This window comes from Beauveria bassiana, assembly GCF_000280675.1.
Source record: "Beauveria bassiana ARSEF 2860 unplaced genomic scaffold BBA_S00017, whole genome shotgun sequence".
Lineage (NCBI taxonomy): Eukaryota > Fungi > Ascomycota > Sordariomycetes > Hypocreales > Cordycipitaceae > Beauveria > Beauveria bassiana.
Window position 1 is genome coordinate 408398 of NW_007930852.1, and position 17135 is coordinate 425532.

General features: G+C 53.7%; 5 protein-coding genes across 5 annotated transcripts; 2 read left to right on the forward strand and 3 right to left on the reverse strand.

The window, feature by feature from the left end:
• Positions 1-159: 159 nt before the first annotated feature.
• BBA_06137 (chromodomain-helicase-DNA-binding protein) lies at positions 160-5454 on the reverse strand (the record flags this gene model as incomplete). The annotated part of the gene is made up of 5 exons (XM_008601234.1): positions 160-632; positions 737-863; positions 913-2541; positions 2588-4540; positions 4825-5454. The coding sequence occupies 5 exons, from the start codon at positions 5452-5454 to the stop codon at positions 160-162; spliced, it is 4812 nt and encodes a 1603-aa protein (XP_008599456.1).
• A 686-nt stretch (positions 5455-6140) lies between these two features.
• On the forward strand, positions 6141-8018 carry BBA_06138 (rRNA (guanine-N1-)-methyltransferase; the record flags this gene model as incomplete). Its single annotated transcript, XM_008601235.1, has 1 exon — positions 6141-8018. The coding sequence occupies one exon, from the start codon at positions 6141-6143 to the stop codon at positions 8016-8018; it is 1878 nt and encodes a 625-aa protein (XP_008599457.1).
• Positions 8019-8724: 706 nt separating this feature from the next.
• On the forward strand, positions 8725-10026 carry BBA_06139 (GPI anchored protein; the record flags this gene model as incomplete). Its single annotated transcript, XM_008601236.1, has 1 exon — positions 8725-10026. The coding sequence occupies one exon, from the start codon at positions 8725-8727 to the stop codon at positions 10024-10026; it is 1302 nt and encodes a 433-aa protein (XP_008599458.1).
• Positions 10027-10350: 324 nt separating this feature from the next.
• On the reverse strand, positions 10351-10875 carry BBA_06140 (uncharacterized protein; the record flags this gene model as incomplete). Its single annotated transcript, XM_008601237.1, has 1 exon — positions 10351-10875. One exon carries the CDS (start codon positions 10873-10875, stop codon positions 10351-10353), a length of 525 nt encoding a protein of 174 aa, XP_008599459.1.
• A 645-nt stretch (positions 10876-11520) lies between these two features.
• Positions 11521-14538, reverse strand: BBA_06141 (C2H2 finger domain-containing protein; the record flags this gene model as incomplete). Its single annotated transcript, XM_008601238.1, has 3 exons — positions 11521-12576; positions 12629-12720; positions 12768-14538. 3 exons carry the CDS (start codon positions 14536-14538, stop codon positions 11521-11523), a joined length of 2919 nt encoding a protein of 972 aa, XP_008599460.1.
• Positions 14539-17135: the final 2597 nt, after the last annotated feature.

Below are 17135 nucleotides of genomic sequence, written 5' to 3' on the forward strand. Positions count from 1 at the left end.
GTAGTACTGCATTTTGATGTGGTCTAGGTATGGTCCAGCGACGTCAGAAATAATAGCCAACCCTATAAGCAAAATCTATCTCAGACGTTCATCGGCAGCCTCATCAGCTCTTCACGCCCCGTCCAGCTATCAGTAGAAAAATACTCGGTGCGCAAGCCATCATCTAGAAGCAATATTTCTGTCTGCAGACATTTGTCTCAGCTTCTCATGCAGGGCATATAGCCGTACTTGTTTCACTATTCGTTGCTCCTTGTTGCGGGCCACTTCGTCAATAGCCACGCGAACTTCCACCTCTGATCCCAGGCGAGATACGTAGCGCCAAAATTCGTTTGGCACAAGCGAGGTCTGCGGAGGCAGAGGCTCAGTACCAAGCACTTGCTTCTTCGTGCTGGTGACATAGACGGGCTGCCTGCGCTGCTGGTCGGCCTGACCACTGGCAGCGTTTGTGCCCTCTGGGACCCTGCCGCGTGGTTGGGCCCCGACGACACCGGGCGAGTTTTGGGCAAAAGTTACCTTGATTGGCCCCTTGCGTCGGGAGGGGATTGCTGTAACTTGGGTTCGGTCGACTTGGGCGGGGCGCTGGGCCGTGTTTGTTTGCTCTGCGAGCTCGTGGTGGCCGGCTTCTTGCTCTTCTGTTTGGGGATACTATTAACTTCTCTTCCCTTGGTCGGTTTCTTCTTGGTTGGGGTCGGTGAGGGTGTGGGTAGCTGTGCTGAATTTCTTCGGCGGTTTTTACCTTTTCCAAGCGCGTCATCTTCGGATTCGCTGGAGCTGTCGCCTCCGGAGAACTCGTCACTGTCGCTAGATGTTCCCCGGTCCGCAGCTTCCCTTTGGGCACCGTTCTTTACGTTGTAGTCAATTTTCTAGTTTCAGGTTAATCGAGCCCACTATAGCTATGTAGTGGCGACATACCATGCGGCGTCGGCCGCCCCTACCGAGAACTTCGCGGTTGGCTTCTGCGTTGCGGCGAGCCTCCTCTTCTCTCTGTGCGATGATTTTGTCCCATACACCTGAATCGATAGGCACTGGAGCCTCGGCCTCGGCTGTTGGAAGGGTGTCGAATCCGACCTTGTCGGAATCCCAAACGCGGGCGTAGGCGAACGGTGTCTCTCCGGAGGGGTTCTCCTCCACGCTGGCCTGCTCTATCTGCGACCTATCGAGCAAATCATCCACCATCGCCGGTGTATACTGAATTTTGGTCTTTTGGTAATTGTCGTTAAACAGCGCAGAGGCACCGTGCTTTAGAATTGATTCCAAATCCGCACCCTCTAGCTCATCGTCATCCATGCTTTCAATAAGAGCATGATCCAGAGCCATTTTGCCTCTGCCAACTTGTACAATTCTCTCTTCGACGGTGTCTTTGGTCATGAATTGAAAACACAGCACCTTGTTTTTTTGTCCAATTCGATGTGCTCGAGAGAGAGCCTGCAAATCTTGGTGCGGGTTGAAGTCGGGATCCATGATGATGACAGTATCGGCAGTTGCCAAATTGATGCCAACGCCACCAGCGCGGGTGGAAAGCAGAAACGCAAACAGGGGCGAATCCGGTTGGTTGAAAGCGTCGATTCGCTTTTGCTTTTCAAGACTTGACATGCCACCATCAAGCCTTTTATAGTCAAGGCCAATGCCAATCAGGAAATCCTCTATGATGTCAAGCTGCTGTAGGAATTGGCTGAAAATGAGTACTCGGTGGCCACGCTCTTTGAGTTTTGGTAACATTAATTCGAGAAGAAGTAGCTTTGCAGAGGCCTCGATGAGATTGCGAAACATAACAACTGGGTCATGGTGTTTCTCCTCGATATTTTCAGAGTACATGAAAGGGTGGCAAAGACACTTGCGCAGCTGCATAAGGATATTATTGAGGCTCCCTCGATCATAATTCTTCTTCTTGAGCTTGCTTTCCGCAAATATGGCTTTGATGAGCTCCGGATTCTTGGACATGATGCTCTTTGCCAGTTTTTCTTGAACGACCGTCATGGTAACTGGCACGATGATCTGGGCCATCGGCGGAAGAAACTTGAGCACACCGGCCTTGGTACGTCGAAGGAAATATGGTCTGATTTTGTCGTGCAGTTGGGGCAGCGTCTCCTTGTCCAGAACCTCGAACTCGGCGTCGAGCTTTGCAGCGTCCTGTTTGGTGTCGATAAACTGTATCAGATTGAATAGTTCGCGTTTATTGTTTTGTAGGGGTGTGCCGGTTAACAGAAGGCGGAAAGGAATCTTCATTCCACGCAAAGCTTGATAGAGAAGATTCTGGTCATTCTTGAGGCGCTGACCCTCGTCCACGATCAGACCAGCCCATCTGACCGACTTGAACAACGCTGCAGTTCTAGGATCTTGGGCTGAATCATAAGACATGATGACAGCGTGGGCTCGCATAGCGCCTCCATGCTCAGGGAAGAGCTCATAACGGTACGTCAGCTGTTGGGATTCCTTGCCTCCGTGGTAGGCAACGACCCTCAGATCTGGTACCCATTGCCTGAACTCGCGCCGCCAGTTGGGACACGTAGCGTTGGGGACGACAATGAGAAAGGGCCAGCACTATAACAGTTAGCGTGCACCTCCTTGAGCGACGAGAAGAGCCTACCTTGGGACTATCCTGCACCAGACTTGTCACCAAGCTTACAACCTGCACGGTCTTTCCCAGGCCCATTTCGTCGGCTAGGACAACACTGCGACCGTGGTGATAGTTTTCAAGAAGCCAATTCAGTCCCTCCAATTGATAGCCCATCAATTTGCCGCGGCGGATTCCTTTCGGCTGGGCGTCCAGCGGCGTAAATTCTTGATTCTTGAACTCTTCGACGCGTCTTCGAATTGTTGTTTGCGAACCTGCCTCAAAATACTTGCCATTCACATACTCATTATAAGCGTCAACGAATGCAGTGTAGAGAGCGCTGTTGTCTGGCATCGGAGGCGTATCCCAGACGACATCTTCGTAGCCAAGGCCCTGAAACTTGACAAATATGCGACGGACATATATGATGTTGGCGAGCATGTCCTCTTTGGAGTGGTGATTGGGCGCCGAAGGGTCCATCTTGGCAACAAGAATGATGTCTGGTGCCAGGAACTCCTCCGGAATCGCGTCTTCTTTTGTCATTTTCAGCATACTCTGTTCTAGATCACGTTTTCCAAATGCTTTGCGAGAGTGAGACGCAGCAACGCCGTAAACCCAAGCGCCGGGAAGCCAAGTGCAATGGGCATATGATTTGGTCTCCCATTTGATGAGGTATTCTTTCTCATCATCGGGGACCACATGCCAGGAAGGAGGCTGCTGTCCCTTGACAGGCAAATGTTTGTCAGTTGGACGCCACGCAACGAGACGATGGATCTTGTGCGTGACGCTGAGACACTCTGAGCAGCGCCACTTCTTAGAATAGCCGTCAATGTCAGACTGGATGCCATCTGGTACTGGGAGGTGATCCTGATGCCAGCCTCTGTGGCATGATTGACAGCGGAAAAGTACATTGTCACTGTTGTTGATCAGTGAAGGCGCCACGGGCGTCACAGGGTCAACGCCGTCGTTCTCCTCGCGCAGCTTCTCTTCTTGACGTGCCGTGCGTTTTGTGGTGAATGCTGAGCAAGAAACACCTGGGCCTTTACATTGCTGACACATATCGTATCTCGGTGCGATATCATCTCTGGAAGTGTAGGCTCCGATACAGAATTTGCATTGCAAAACAAACGAATCTTTGTCAACCTTGGTAGCCAGGTGCTCTCGAGAGCTGCGAAGGCCAATGCAACCTTTGTGAAAAGTGAGACTGCATCCCTGGCAGTAAATAAGCTGCCCTCGTTGCTGGGAGCCGGCGCAAACATGGCATTTCTGCATATGGGCGACAGCAAACGGAGATTCCGGCTTAATGGGTTGAAAAATCTCCTTGACCGAAACAACTTTGGGCGCGCCACGCTCTCTGACCACGGCCATTGATTCAAAGTCTTCGTCCGAGTCATATTCGTCATTCATGCGCTGTAAATTCTTTGTCGCTCTCGATGATCTCCTAGGCGCTTCAAATTCGATGTCAGAGCCTCCGCCTGAGGGTCTTTGCCGGCCGGGAGTCAGCCTCCTTGCACTCCCTCGTGTAGGACGTCTGCCCCTCTTTGGTGGTGCTATATCAGATATGACAGGCCTGAAATCGTCATCGCCTACTTCATCTCGACCTTCAGGGACTTCGCGACTAGGATCAGGGCCATAATATGATGGAATGCTGGCACGAGGACGCAAGGACCTAGCTGAGCGAGACGGTCGCCCGATTTCTTCGTCAGAATGTTCGAGGCTTTGACGTCGCGTGATGACAATCTTTCGTTTTCGTGAGGCTCGCCGTGAGGAACGTCGAGGAAATTGTTTCACTGATTCGTCGCTATCGGCGCCATCAATTTCCATGCCATCAGACTGATCTTCCGCTATTTCTGATCCAGAGTCAGAGCCCCAGTCATGCTCTCCATATTTGCGTTTTCTTGAGTTTTCACCCATGTTGGCGCCGTTCAAGAAATCGTCTAGTGCGGATTGACCGTTGTTCAAGTCGAGAAGATGGTCATAGGATATCTTGAATTCGTTAGATAATGTTGATGAGGACAACCCATGCGCAAAATGAAGATGGCTTTGAGAAGTGAAGATGTTATTGAATAGAGTTAGGGAGAGTAGTGTGGAGGAGTCAAGTTAGTGAGAGGCGAGGATGGGCAGCAGCGCGATGGGGAACTTATGCGTGGTGGCCAAGAGACCGAGAGGTGAGAAGTTGTATAAACAAAAGTGATGAGAATGCGAAAGTAACGTGATAGCGGTGTGCTGCCGAGGTGCATTCATGAAATTGGTGATTGAAATAAACTCACAGTTTCAACGCGTCCATCAGTGAACTCGACGTGATAAGAGCCGAAGGACTGTTCTTCGCCGCGAATATGGTCCACTACTTCCGAAACTACGGTAGAGTAGTCGTCGAGTAGAGATTGAGCCAGAAGCGGTAGTTCTACCTTGATTTGAGTTGGTTGCAGCGTCAAGCCGGCATTGCTACGAGCGCTGTCTTGTGAGCCATGCCGCTCAACGGCAGGCTCCAATTCTTCGTCAGACTCGCACTGGATATCCCCTCGCGGCGCATGTCCTTCAGTGGTCGAATTTTCAAGAAATTCATTTTCCGCGCTTGCGCCGAGGTCATCGTCGGGTACCTTTTGGGCGGCATTTTCCGAGACAGCGTCTTCCTCGGTGTGAATCGCATCGACTGCAACAAGCTCGGTTTCAACATTGTTGTTGTCCGCCTCGGTTTGGATCATGTCCTCGGCAATAGACTCCTTTTCAACGTTGTAGGCAACGAGAGAATCCTGCCTCTCTTCATGAACTACGCCGCCCACGCTAATATCGTCCAAGACCGCGCCATCGGCGTCAGTCTGGTCTGGCCCATTACGCGTCACCCAGTCAAACGCATCCGGTATGCCGCTGAGACCTTCCAGGTCGTCCATATTGTTCATTGCTGCATATTATGAGTAGACAGTCTCATAACCAGAATTGTCGTGTCAAGGGCATCTGCCAGCAAAAAGATGAAGCAAATGAGTTCCAATGGTGAATAGATCTGAGCTCACGTTGAGGTGCTTCACGTCGCGCTCCACTAAAAGCTACTGAAACTTATTCTCATCGCCCATCGCCCTTTCACTAAATAAAAGCTAAAAACTGTTCTTTATTATGCTGGCGGCGCGCTGTTGGAAAGTTGGGGCTCCACCCGGCTACTTACCTATGCTGCCTAAACAGGCAACTTTTACCTCACCGCCTTGCGATGCCCCTGTTACGTGTGCGGCAGAAAAGAAAATCCAGATACAGGCTCTCAAGGCCCTCCTTTCGCAGTAAGTTACGAGCGTAGGAACTATATACATGATAGTCGGAAACAAGCAAAGATTGGGCGCGTTATGCAATGAATCGCCTTCTATGTAGCGGCCATGCTGCGTCCATTCAATTGACCATGCGACGCGCACTTCATCTTGCAGTGTCTGCGCCCTCCATAACTACTCGACATGCCAGTCTGTCGGCCATCCACCGAGGTTTGCGCCAATCCCAAAAGGCACTATACGATGTCCGACCACGGAAGGAGTCATCACTCGAGCAAAGCATGAAGTTGAATAGGCGAGATGGTAACAGTCGAGATGAAAGGACGGCGCGCGCAATGGCTGGTGCTGCCTCCTCTCGCCAACAGTCCAAGCTGCGCAAGAAGCTGACGCGCAAGGAACGCGAGCGGCAGAAGGAGCTTGAAGAGGGTCCTGGGAAACAGACGCGCCGAAAGCGCTTTCTCAATCCTGACGAGGACTTTGGCAAAAGAAGCCTCGTCTACCAGCTCAAGTACGGCGAACTCAAGAACGAAGTGCCTATCGACAGCCTCCGGCCGCACGTCCGCCCAAGGCCAATACCACGAGACGATGACTTTCGCGCGGAGCTACTAAACGATACAAGAGGCGCAAAGAAATTGCGCATTGCGCAGGCATCTGCATCACCGGAAGACGACCCTCGAAAAAAATACCAAGATGACATCCAAATACGAGGACAAGGATCGAATAGACGATCGCTTAGTCAAGATCCGTCTGAATCATCGACGGGAAAATTCAACATCATGGACATACTTGCATCCAAGCCCAGACAGTATAGCCAACACGGCGTTAGAGATTCAGCCGAACACTCTGGCGGCACTCGCAGGTGGAATGAGCAGCAATCAGACGGAGATTCACGCGAAAGACGATATGGAAGCCATAGAGACTCAGCCGAACATTCTGGCGTCACTCGCAGGTGGAATGAGCAGCAATCGGGCAAAGATTTACGCACAAGACAACGTGGCAACCGAAGAGATTCAAGGAGACACTCCGGCGGCGCTCCCAAGGGGCATAAACAGCAACCAGGCAGAGACTTGCTTGAGGGACGATTCACCAGCCATAGAGATTCAGCCAAACGCTCCGGAGCCGCTCGCAGGATGATGCCCATGACCATCAAATACACGACGGCCGCCTCACAGTTTCTCTACGGACGATCGGTGGTCCAGGCTGCGTTGGAGGGGGGCCGCCGAAAAGTATACAACCTCTACATCTGCGGCGGCGCAGAGACCCATGCGGATCGCCTCTGCGAAATGCAAATTGCACGACTGGCGACGCGTAAGGGCGCCAAGGTCACATTGGTGCCTCCTAAGGAGCAGCGGCTCATGGACAAGATGAGTGCGGGGCGGCCGCACAATGGCTTTGTGCTAGAGGCGTCGCCCATCCAGCAGATGCCCGTCATGGCGCTGGGCCAGGTGGAAGACTCCGAGGGCGGTCAGCGCATTCGCGTCACACCCGGCCACCAGACCCGCGAGGACGAGGACATCAACAGCGCCACACCTTTCTTTGCTCGCTCGAGCAGCCGCACCCCACAGCCGCTGGTGCTCCTGCTTCACGAGATCCTCGACCCGGGCAACCTCGGCGCGCTGATTCGCACGGCCAGCTACCTGGGTGTCGACGCCGTCGGCATCACCCATCGCAGCTCGGCGACCCTGACTCCCGTGGCGTTGAAGTCGGCCGCCGGCGGCGCCGAGGAAGTCACTCTCTTCACCGTCTCCGAGCCCGCCGAGTTCCTGGAGCAGTCCAGGAGCGCGGGGTGGGTCGCGTATGCCGCCGTCCAGCCGCCCGGCGAAAAGCTCGCGCGCATGCACGGCGACAAGTTCCTGTCGACCGACGACATTGAGCGCCGCAGCCCGCTACTTGATAAACCCTGCATCCTCGTGCTCGGTAACGAGGGTCACGGCTTGCCGCGCCAAGTCAAGGTCGCGGCTGACTACGAGCTATCGGTCCCACGCGTCGTGTTCGAGGGCTGCGTCGACAGTCTGAACGTGAGCGTCGCCGGCGCGCTACTGACGCACGCATTTGTCAAGGGCGCCATGACAAAGGAGACGAAGACGGAGACAGAGACAGAGACGGAGACGGAGACTGAAAAGGCAGAGGAGACGGAGAGAGCGATAGATGACGCCGCCACGGCCGCAGCCCCAAAAGAGGGCAAAGAGGAGGATCAAGAGAGGCTTTTTTAAGCACCATGTATACTACAAAAATGTACAATTATGTATTTATAAGTCTTGAAATTGCCCATTTTCGATACTCTGAGAAAGAATCTCGGCTATCAAAATCCAGAGGTAGCGTTGCAGATGGAAGAGCTAAATTAACTAACTACGTACCTTAAACTTACACCGCGATCTCCACTGCAGATGTAGCCCGTCTAAAAACGGCACCATTCCAAAGCAAGCGCCAGTGAAAGCCGCCATTTTTAGACTCCAAACCCTAGACAACTGTTTTTTTTTTTTTACTGTGAAGAATTATTCGTTTATTCGAAACATTCATCCAGGGCATGCGCGCACGTTGTTTACCAAGGCCATTGAATACCATGGACTTCTATATTGGACATCCATGGTGGGGAGACGCTAAATCACCCCAGCCACCAGCATTTGTTGACTTTATGCGCAAGAGCTGGATGAAACTCCCTGGCGCAGCTTTCTTTATATCATGCCAGTTTTCTTCTTCTTCTTCTTCTTCTTTAAGAGTGATGGTTCATTTCCAACGACTCGTTCTCAAGATAGCTTTGTAAAGCACGTTCAGTATTGGTTATTGGGATAGCAATCTTGTTCAAGAGTACGACGCTCGCGGCGGCGCAAACGATAACTTATTATCTTGCACACGCATCGAGCTTCCCTGAATCGCAATCGACATAAGCTGAGAAGTGGCAGACTGTGGCCGGCTGCAATGCTTCTCTTACCCCCATACTTGCTTTCGCTCTTGGTCCAAGCATCGCCAGCCGCCGCGGCCGCGGAGCGCTCCCCCACCGCCCTGCGCAAACTCGCGCCCGACGCCAACGAAAAGCTGTTTCCCGAGCACCTCGCCTTTGCGGCTCTGACCTTTGACGACGCCTCCCTCGCTGCGCGCCAGTTCCTCGATGCCCAGGACGCCCAAAGTCTGTTCTCCGATACTCGTCCGCTCCGACCGTACCGTCCCGCGTTCGCCAGCCACCTCGCCGACACCAGCAGTAGTAGCCATCATGCCCTGCGCCGTGGCGCCGCCGAGGCTCTGGCTCTGCTGCAGCGCCGCGCCGGCGCCGGCTCCTGCCCGAGTGGCATGAGCGGGTGCTCCGCCATTGGGCAGCCCAACAAGTGCTGCCAGGACGGCACCGTGTGCACGCGCATCGACGACGCCACAGTTGGCGGGATCGCGTGCTGCCCCGTGGGTTCCTCGTGCGGCGGCCGCGTCGGCGCCTGCCCGTCCGACGCCGCGAGCTGTCCGGCGGATCTGGGCGGCGGGTGCTGCATCCCCGGGTACGTGTGCCAGGGGCTGGGTTGCGTGCCGAGCGCCTCCGCCACGAGCAGCACGCCGACGCCGACACCCAAGCCCACGCCCACGCCCACGCCCACGACGACGACGATAACCAGCACCCATACGACGTGGGTAGACGGCGCGCCGTCTACCGTCATTGTCACACAAACCGTCACTTTGACGTCCTCGCACCCGCCCACGACCAGCACCACGACCGTCACGGAGACCGAAACTGGAGGCACCGTCACAGGCGGCGCGCCGTGGCGGCCAACAGGCACAATGTCGGAGTCGGGCACTTCCACGACGACAGCAGAGGACACGTCAACGCAGGACGGGTGCCCGACGGGCTTTTACGGGTGCCTGGCCACGCACGGCGGTGGATGCTGCCAGACGGACCGTGACTGCCGGACTCGCTCGTGCCCGCCGCAGGCCTCGACGACGGTCTTCTCCGACGGCAAGACGGTCGTGGTGCCCGCATCGGATGTGCCGTCGACGGCCACGTCGACGTGCGCCGCGGGCTGGTTCCTGTGTGGCAGCGACGCAGGGGCTCGTCCGGGGTGCTGTCCGAGCGGCTACGATTGTGGTCAGGCGAGCTGTTTCAGCGTGTCGACCTCGCACACAGGGTCGGTGCAAAAGGAGCAGCCAAAGAAAGATGTGGCTGTAGTAAGCTCTGCCAGCGTGCTCATGACATTATGTGTTGCTGTGGCAGTCGCTGCTTGTAATGTTATGGTGCAATGACTTGAGGAAGCGCGCTGTGATTTGATGGGAAGCTTTTAATGATATACCAAGACGACACGTAAAGTACATAGACTTGAACTCAAGGCGCAATATAGACGGGCACTGTCCCATCCGATGATGCAGAGATGCAATGGCAGTCACAAGTCACAAAGGCCTGGACGTTGAAAGCATAACAAAAATGAAACGCAATTGTATTTTAGCCCAGTACTTGACTAAGAATAGTCTATTGCCCATTACCCATTAACCACTTTCCATCAATCACCCTTGCCACCAGTGTTCCAAAACTCCCACGCCATTGCCCTGATTGCAATGCATCGTTTGCAGTTACAAGAAGAGAAGACCAGCAACGACAGTCGCGAGGAACAAACCTTGAGCACCCATGCGGTGGGCAACACTCTGAACAGGATTGTAGTAGGTAGGGGCAGCAGTCGTGATCATCTTGGAAGTCTTGAATGCGCCAGTAATGCTGCTCTGGGGGCTGTTCGAAGTGTGCACGCCGGTGTACTGATAAGGATAGCTCGAGGTGGTCCAGTCGGGACTCTCAGACTGATGGACAGTGACGTGGCTTGGGCTGGGAGTCTGCTCCACGGGGGCATTGGAGGTGTGCTGCGTTGGGACATTGGAGGTGTGCTCCATTTGGGGACTGGCATAAGGGCCAGAGGGAGTGTCGTACTTGTCAATGCCCATGGAAGAGGTTGCTTCCGGGGCCACCTGCGCAGGACTCGTGTGCATTGGAGACATATAAGCAACACCTGAAGGCGTGCAGTCGGCAGGGTCGGTGTAGGACTGGAGAGCAGCGACGGTGAGGCCCGAGGCGAGAAAGCTGACGAGAATCGAGTTGGTCTGCATGACGTAGACTTGATAGTTGGAGAATGGAAATGGTCAGAGTAGTAAAATGGACAGATAAAGCTGTGAAGAAGCTAAGACGATGGCCCAAAAAATGCGGATAATGAAGCACGAGAATGGATGATGTAGAAAGAAAGAAAGGGAAAAGGAATCCAGACGGGGGCGGACTGTTTAAAAACCCATTGCCAGCTGCCGACTTCCTTCTTCCCGAGCCACGAGGACTTGCCTGTTGCTGTAAGCGAAGGCGGCAAGAAGTGTCTTCCTCCGTTTGTCCCCACGGCAATCGACGCGGTCTGTTGCCGAGCGAGCAAACGGAGAAATCACAACGCTGCCAGCATCAATCTTCCTTCTCTTTTGATCAGCCTCCAGCATGTTCTCTCTTTGTGCAGACATAACTTAGTCATCATTGATTCATACTAATCGTTTCCCAGAGCTCGTAGCAGGAAATATAAAGGGCAGTGCTCGCCATGGTCCGTCTATAAACGCGTGCTGTGAATTCCACCCCAAAGAATGCATGTAGGGGGACATCTCGAGGTTCGTCGCCGAATGATAGTTTGCACAACCAGGATTCGCAGAAAGAAACAATTACACTAGTATTGAAACGGACAGTAATCCTCCCACCGTCAACCATCGCTCGCCTTTTTCTTGTTAAAATCGCTTGCAGCTATTCCGATCATCCAACTTCCTCAAAACACCGATAGCATCCGCAAGCAGAATACTGCGGCCACCTAAGTGCTCACGCTCCAGAGCCTCGCGCGCGAGTCCCACCACGGCTCGCGCGTTGCGTCGACCCCCGAGACGCTGAACTTGCGCCGGCTGCAATTTCGCGGCGTTTTGCAGCCACTGGAGAGCCGCCGGCCGAGAGCTTACGTCATTCCCTGTGTCGCTTCCATCTTTGCCAACATGACCGAAAGCCCAGCAGATGAGAGCACATACGTAGATGCCCCAAAAATCAGAAATATCATAGCAAGGGGAAGAAGCCACTGCCGCGATTCGACTTCCATCAGATCCAAGACTTAGGAACGCGACCAAAGCTCGCGCGGCAAATGTGGCGGCCGCTGCCGAACTTCCCGAGTCACGCCAACGGGACAGCTGGCTTTGTTGCTGTGCATATGCCGACAGGCGAAGAACCTTTTTGTTGAATACCCAGCTGTCGCCCGTTATAGAAAGGACGACGTGCAGGGGTGTGAAATGAAGAGCCAGGTAGGCGTTGGCGACGGCCGAGTGTGCAAACAAGTTCAAAACATTGATCTGGCTCATGTCGACTCCAGAGAGGTCTTGAATCAGGTCAAGACGAGTAGGATTTTGTCGCGAGGGAAACTGGAGAGAGTATGCAGCAAGAAGAACCGAGGCATCGAATGGCGAGGACTCCTGTATATCCAGCGGTTTGTACCCTTGTGAAATTGCCAGTGCGACGCTTAGTCGCGTACACTGGGGGTTCAACTTGAACCATGACTCCATAGCTGTGGCTTCCCAGAGCTTGGTGGTGTTGGCGCTGAGAGGAATAGCCAGAGTACTTGGCGAGAAATAGTCCAGTCCAGGAACAGATACTGGGGCACGCTCAAAGTAGCGCATGCAGTGAACATCGAGCAAAAAGCAGGAAGCAAGGAGGCGTCGATGCGTTTCGTCTTCGACCCATGCCTCCCATGTATCCGGTCGGCCAAAAACTGTAGTTGCTTGGGGCAATGTGACCTTGACATAAACCTGCTTGACGTGTTAGTCTAATCAAATGTATAGTTATGTTACTGCAGCGTACTTCTTGATAGAGGCGCTTGAATAACTCGGATGTTTGAAATGCGTCTTTATCGCGTCCTCGAAAGCGCACGTAATACTCCGAGAGTAGCACAGCTTGCATTGTTTCAATCGTCCATGGCTCAATACTAGAAGCCTGCTACATGTTAGAACGTCAATTTGATACGAAGATTTCAAAAAACTTGCCGCCTCTAGCCTGCAGGTTGCGTTGAAGTGAAGTTCGCCTCCGTTCATTCTGTGGTCCTCGTGTCCAAGGAACTGTGTCGCAACTGCCGCCATTGCGCACTGCAGAATATCCGCAGTATCAGACGCGCTCTCGAGGGCCTTCTCAAAGGTATATCGATGAATGATCGGATACATTGGATGGACCTTATTCCAATACACTTCGAGATAGACTGGCACAGCATCAAGAACACCTTGGCCCAGTGCTAGACTCGGAATGCCCTGCATTACTGAACGATCCATCAAAGCTATGTCAGAGGAAAGCACAGAGTGCTGCGGTAGCATCGTCCTGTCCTGGAAAACTGCGGCTGGTGCGGCCATGAGAACATCCGTAGATTTACCTACATCGATTGGCATGGTCAGGGTTCGCATAGCCGTGTTTGCGAGAAGAGGCTCGGCTATCAGAACAGACTCCTCCTCATAGCCAGAAAGAAGGAACCCAACTCCTGTACTTTGCTTGCGCATATAAAAACCGGTGGAAGACTCAGCAAGGCCGAAATCATAGCTGGAGGTGAGCGATCTTCCAGCGCTATAATACACATCTGGTGAGGCAGTGAGCTTTGCCGCGGCAAATTTCAAATCAGTGTTAGAGGATCCTGCGCTTCTGAATCGGTCAATTGAACTGTCTGACGGCGTAGAGTAGAGGCTTCCCGTTGCAGAGGATGCAATATCAGTGCTGTTAGACTGGTCGCCATCGGACATGTAGAAATCGTGGCCTGCTTCTGGTGTTTTGTGGCCAGCACTCTCTGGAGAATTGAGACTATGGTGAGCCTCACTTGGGGGAGAAGCCTCTTGCGATGGTGGGGTCGAGTCGGCGGAATATCGACTTTGCGGGCTTTGTGCATAGTATTGCTGAGGGCTGGCAGATATTCTGGGCGGCGGCAGTGAATGACCAAAGGAACGACTGGCAGAGCTCCAGTTATTATGTCCAGATGTCTCGTGTCTTGGTGTGCTCGATATCGGACTGTGGGCCGAGTTTGGCGCACCATATGAGCCCATTTGCATCGCTCTGGATGGCGAAGAGCTGCCAAAGCTCTGACCTCGTCGTCGAGGAGAAGATTCGTGAAGGCGGGGATCATCCGATGCCAGTTGCTCGTCCTGCTCATGCCTCTGTTGATGCCTTTCGAGTAAGTCTTTACGGTGAAAGGCCTTGTTACAGCCCGGGACACTGCATGTCAAATCCGGCGGCTTGTGGCTGAGCTGATGTCGTCTCAGATGCTCGGCGCGGGAGAATGTCTTTGGCGGACGGCATATTTCGCATGTGTGCACCGGGACACCTTTCTTGGCTCGACTAACTCTTCCAGTTATCGGGGTCAATTTGACACCAGGCTCGCCCATGGTACCGGCTGGCATCATCGGGCGCATGTCAGGGCCTGCACCATACGATTGGCCGTGCGAATACGAAAAGCCCACAGGTTCGTTGCCTCCGCTTTCCCGGCGGCCGCCAGGCGGAGGAAGATGATGCTGAAGATGGCGAGTTGTAGAGGACTCGGAAGTGTGCGAATATGCGCTGTGTGGAGAAGCACCTCGAGAGTACTCTGATGGCGAAGGATGGTTGTGCATGGACAGGTCAGATGAAGCGGGATAACTCGAATTGGAGAGAGAGGAGGAATGCGGAACGGGTCTAGACGACGAACTGCAAGGCTGAGCGTCGTCATCGACATTGTTCATGATATTCCTGAGGCTGGCCATGGTGAGCGAGTCGACGGAGCGCAATGTCGCCAGCCCAGGATGGCAATAGCAAAATCCCGCCGAAGACAGCTACCAGCAGCGACCTATTTAGATTGACCAAATGGCACACAACCGGGTAAAATGCTGTGTCTGGATGAATTTGATTGATGCGATTAGGAGTAAGGGACCTTTGTACAAGAAAAGAAAAAAATGTTTTGCGTTGGTTGGTCCTGTTTGTGCAGACAACCAAGGCGGCTCAGAGGTTGGCTCGTGCCAAAAACAGCGTTGGTTGCACAGAAGCTGGGTCAGCCGCCGCGTGTTAGTGGCAGAGACGGTGACAGAGCAGAATCGGTGTCGAATACAAAGGCCATCGATGGAGAGAGGCACAGGGGTGGTTAAAGCAGAGAATTGCGACCGTTTAAAGATTGCAAGGAACAGGATGTAGATGTTATTCCAAGGCTGAGGACGTAGGGAGGAGAAGAATGGTGTTAGCTAGAATCCCCAGCGAAGGCGTATGGAACCGCCGTGGCCCATGTTCATTTGGACCACAATGGAGGGAGCTGAGGCACGACTCCATGTACAGGATACATTGGCGGCGCCAGCAAACCCCAGAAACCCTGAAAGTGGCCGCGGCTTGACGTATGAAGAGTGTCAGCGCGGGCAGCCACACTGGGCGCGAGCGGGCAGCGGGGTGCGCGCCGTAGGTAAGAGCTGGCTGGCTCTCAAGCCAGCCAACGAGCTTTGGCTGTGTACCAGTGACAAGCTAAAGAAAACGAACAAGGATGGCTTTGGCAAAGCTGAGTGGGGGAGAAGCAGGTTGGACACGAAACACCCCAAAAGGCCAGGTGAGAGGTGAGAGGGTGAGAGCTGGGTGTGGTGTGACGGGAGTGGACTTAGCACTACAAAGCTGGAAGCCTCGTCTGAAAGAGAGCCCACCACGTGTTGACCAGCCCTACCAACAAGGTCGGCGAGACGAACGATGGCGAGTACGGAACAAGGGGGCATGGAGCATGGCGCTGTCGACGACGAAAACGAGTTGGAGAGTCGAAGACGGTTTCGGTCGAGGACATTTGGACGGCGATGGTACTGAGGGGTGTGATGGCTCCCATGTCGAGAGGATCAGTAACTACTTAGAATTAACCCGACCAGATTTATTAGCCCGAAAGAGGAACCTTGACGCGCGCTGGTCGCACACCCACGCCGGGCTTGGTTGGTGGGCACAGCCTGCAATCGCACTGCGAGCTTGTCGAGGTGGTGACGGGCAGGTTGCTGAGGTTGGTTCGGCCCAGACTGCGACACGGGCCGGACTGTGTCCGGGCAAGCTAGTTAATCAATTTGCAGGCAGCAGAAGGACTCGTCGCGGCAATAGCCTGAAAGAGATGGTATCAGCGACTGATTGTTGATCGCTGGCCAGTGACAAGGCGGTAGTTACTGGCGTCAAAAGTCTAGCTGATGGGGGCAATGGACGTGGGTGGGATGTGCTGGCGGGATGGCGTCGGCGGCATGACCAGGACGTGAGTGTGACGGTTTCTGGCGCACGCTACTCTAGCCGTGGACGAGTCAGGCTGGTGCAGAAACAAGTTGCGATGGAGCTATCCGTGATGAGGAGCGCCATGCAAGCCGTACCTGCAATCGGTACGATTATGCTCTACAACATTGTTGGTCGGTCGTCAGCATATCTGCGAACTGGAAGTGTGGGCTCTGCATATTGAATGCATCATCCCTCCGGCGCAGACTGCGAGATGAGACAACATGTGGCCAGGGTTGTCGATTCTACCGAGAATCGTAGAGTAATACGACGAGCAAATGGAGTGTGTCACTGCTAGACTCTCGGTCTGATGTAGCGCCCTGGTCCAAGCCGCGGATCTCAGTACCTACCTATTCGTAGCTTGGGCGCACGGTTGTGTGGATCTGAGGGCGTGGATCATTGGGATTGTCGATGATGATTTCCCGTGATAATGCAGTCTGCATCGAGAACGGAATAGTTGCGCTAAGAGGTGGCGGAATTCCGCAAAGCTACATTTGCTCAAGGTAACGCGTTAATTGCAGAGCGGAAAGGATGGATAGTTGGATGCAAGCAAACGCAAATGCAAACGAGGGTATTCGGGGCTGCCAAGTGCCAGTTGGCGCAGCTGAGTCTGCGCCTACAGGTCCCAGGTACTTAAGCGTCGCTGGCAGACCGCTGCATGAGGTGATATCGTCAGAATAACCTTATAACTACTACATTGACAACCGAGGTAGGTAGCCTACAGCGCGGCAGGCAATCGTTGACGAACTAGAACCCCCAATTTGGCGACATCTCCCGCTCTTGACAGAAGATGACCCAGAAGACAGCCTGATTTGCACTGGCTCCCGTGCGCAGTGGTGCGAGATTCATGTGTATCAGACACAAACACACACACACACACAGTCGACAAGTCAAGGGCGGGCGGAGTGAAGGCGGAAAACACCCCACCAACCAGCACGAGCTGATCAAGCTAAAAGGCGACAAGGTCGCATTTAATTGAGCAGTTACAATCGACGGGTGATAGAGACCAGGGCTAGCTACTCTAACAAGATGGAGGCTTTTCCAGCAGCACTTGCAGTCGAGCTAAGAGGCGCGATGCATTTGTACATGC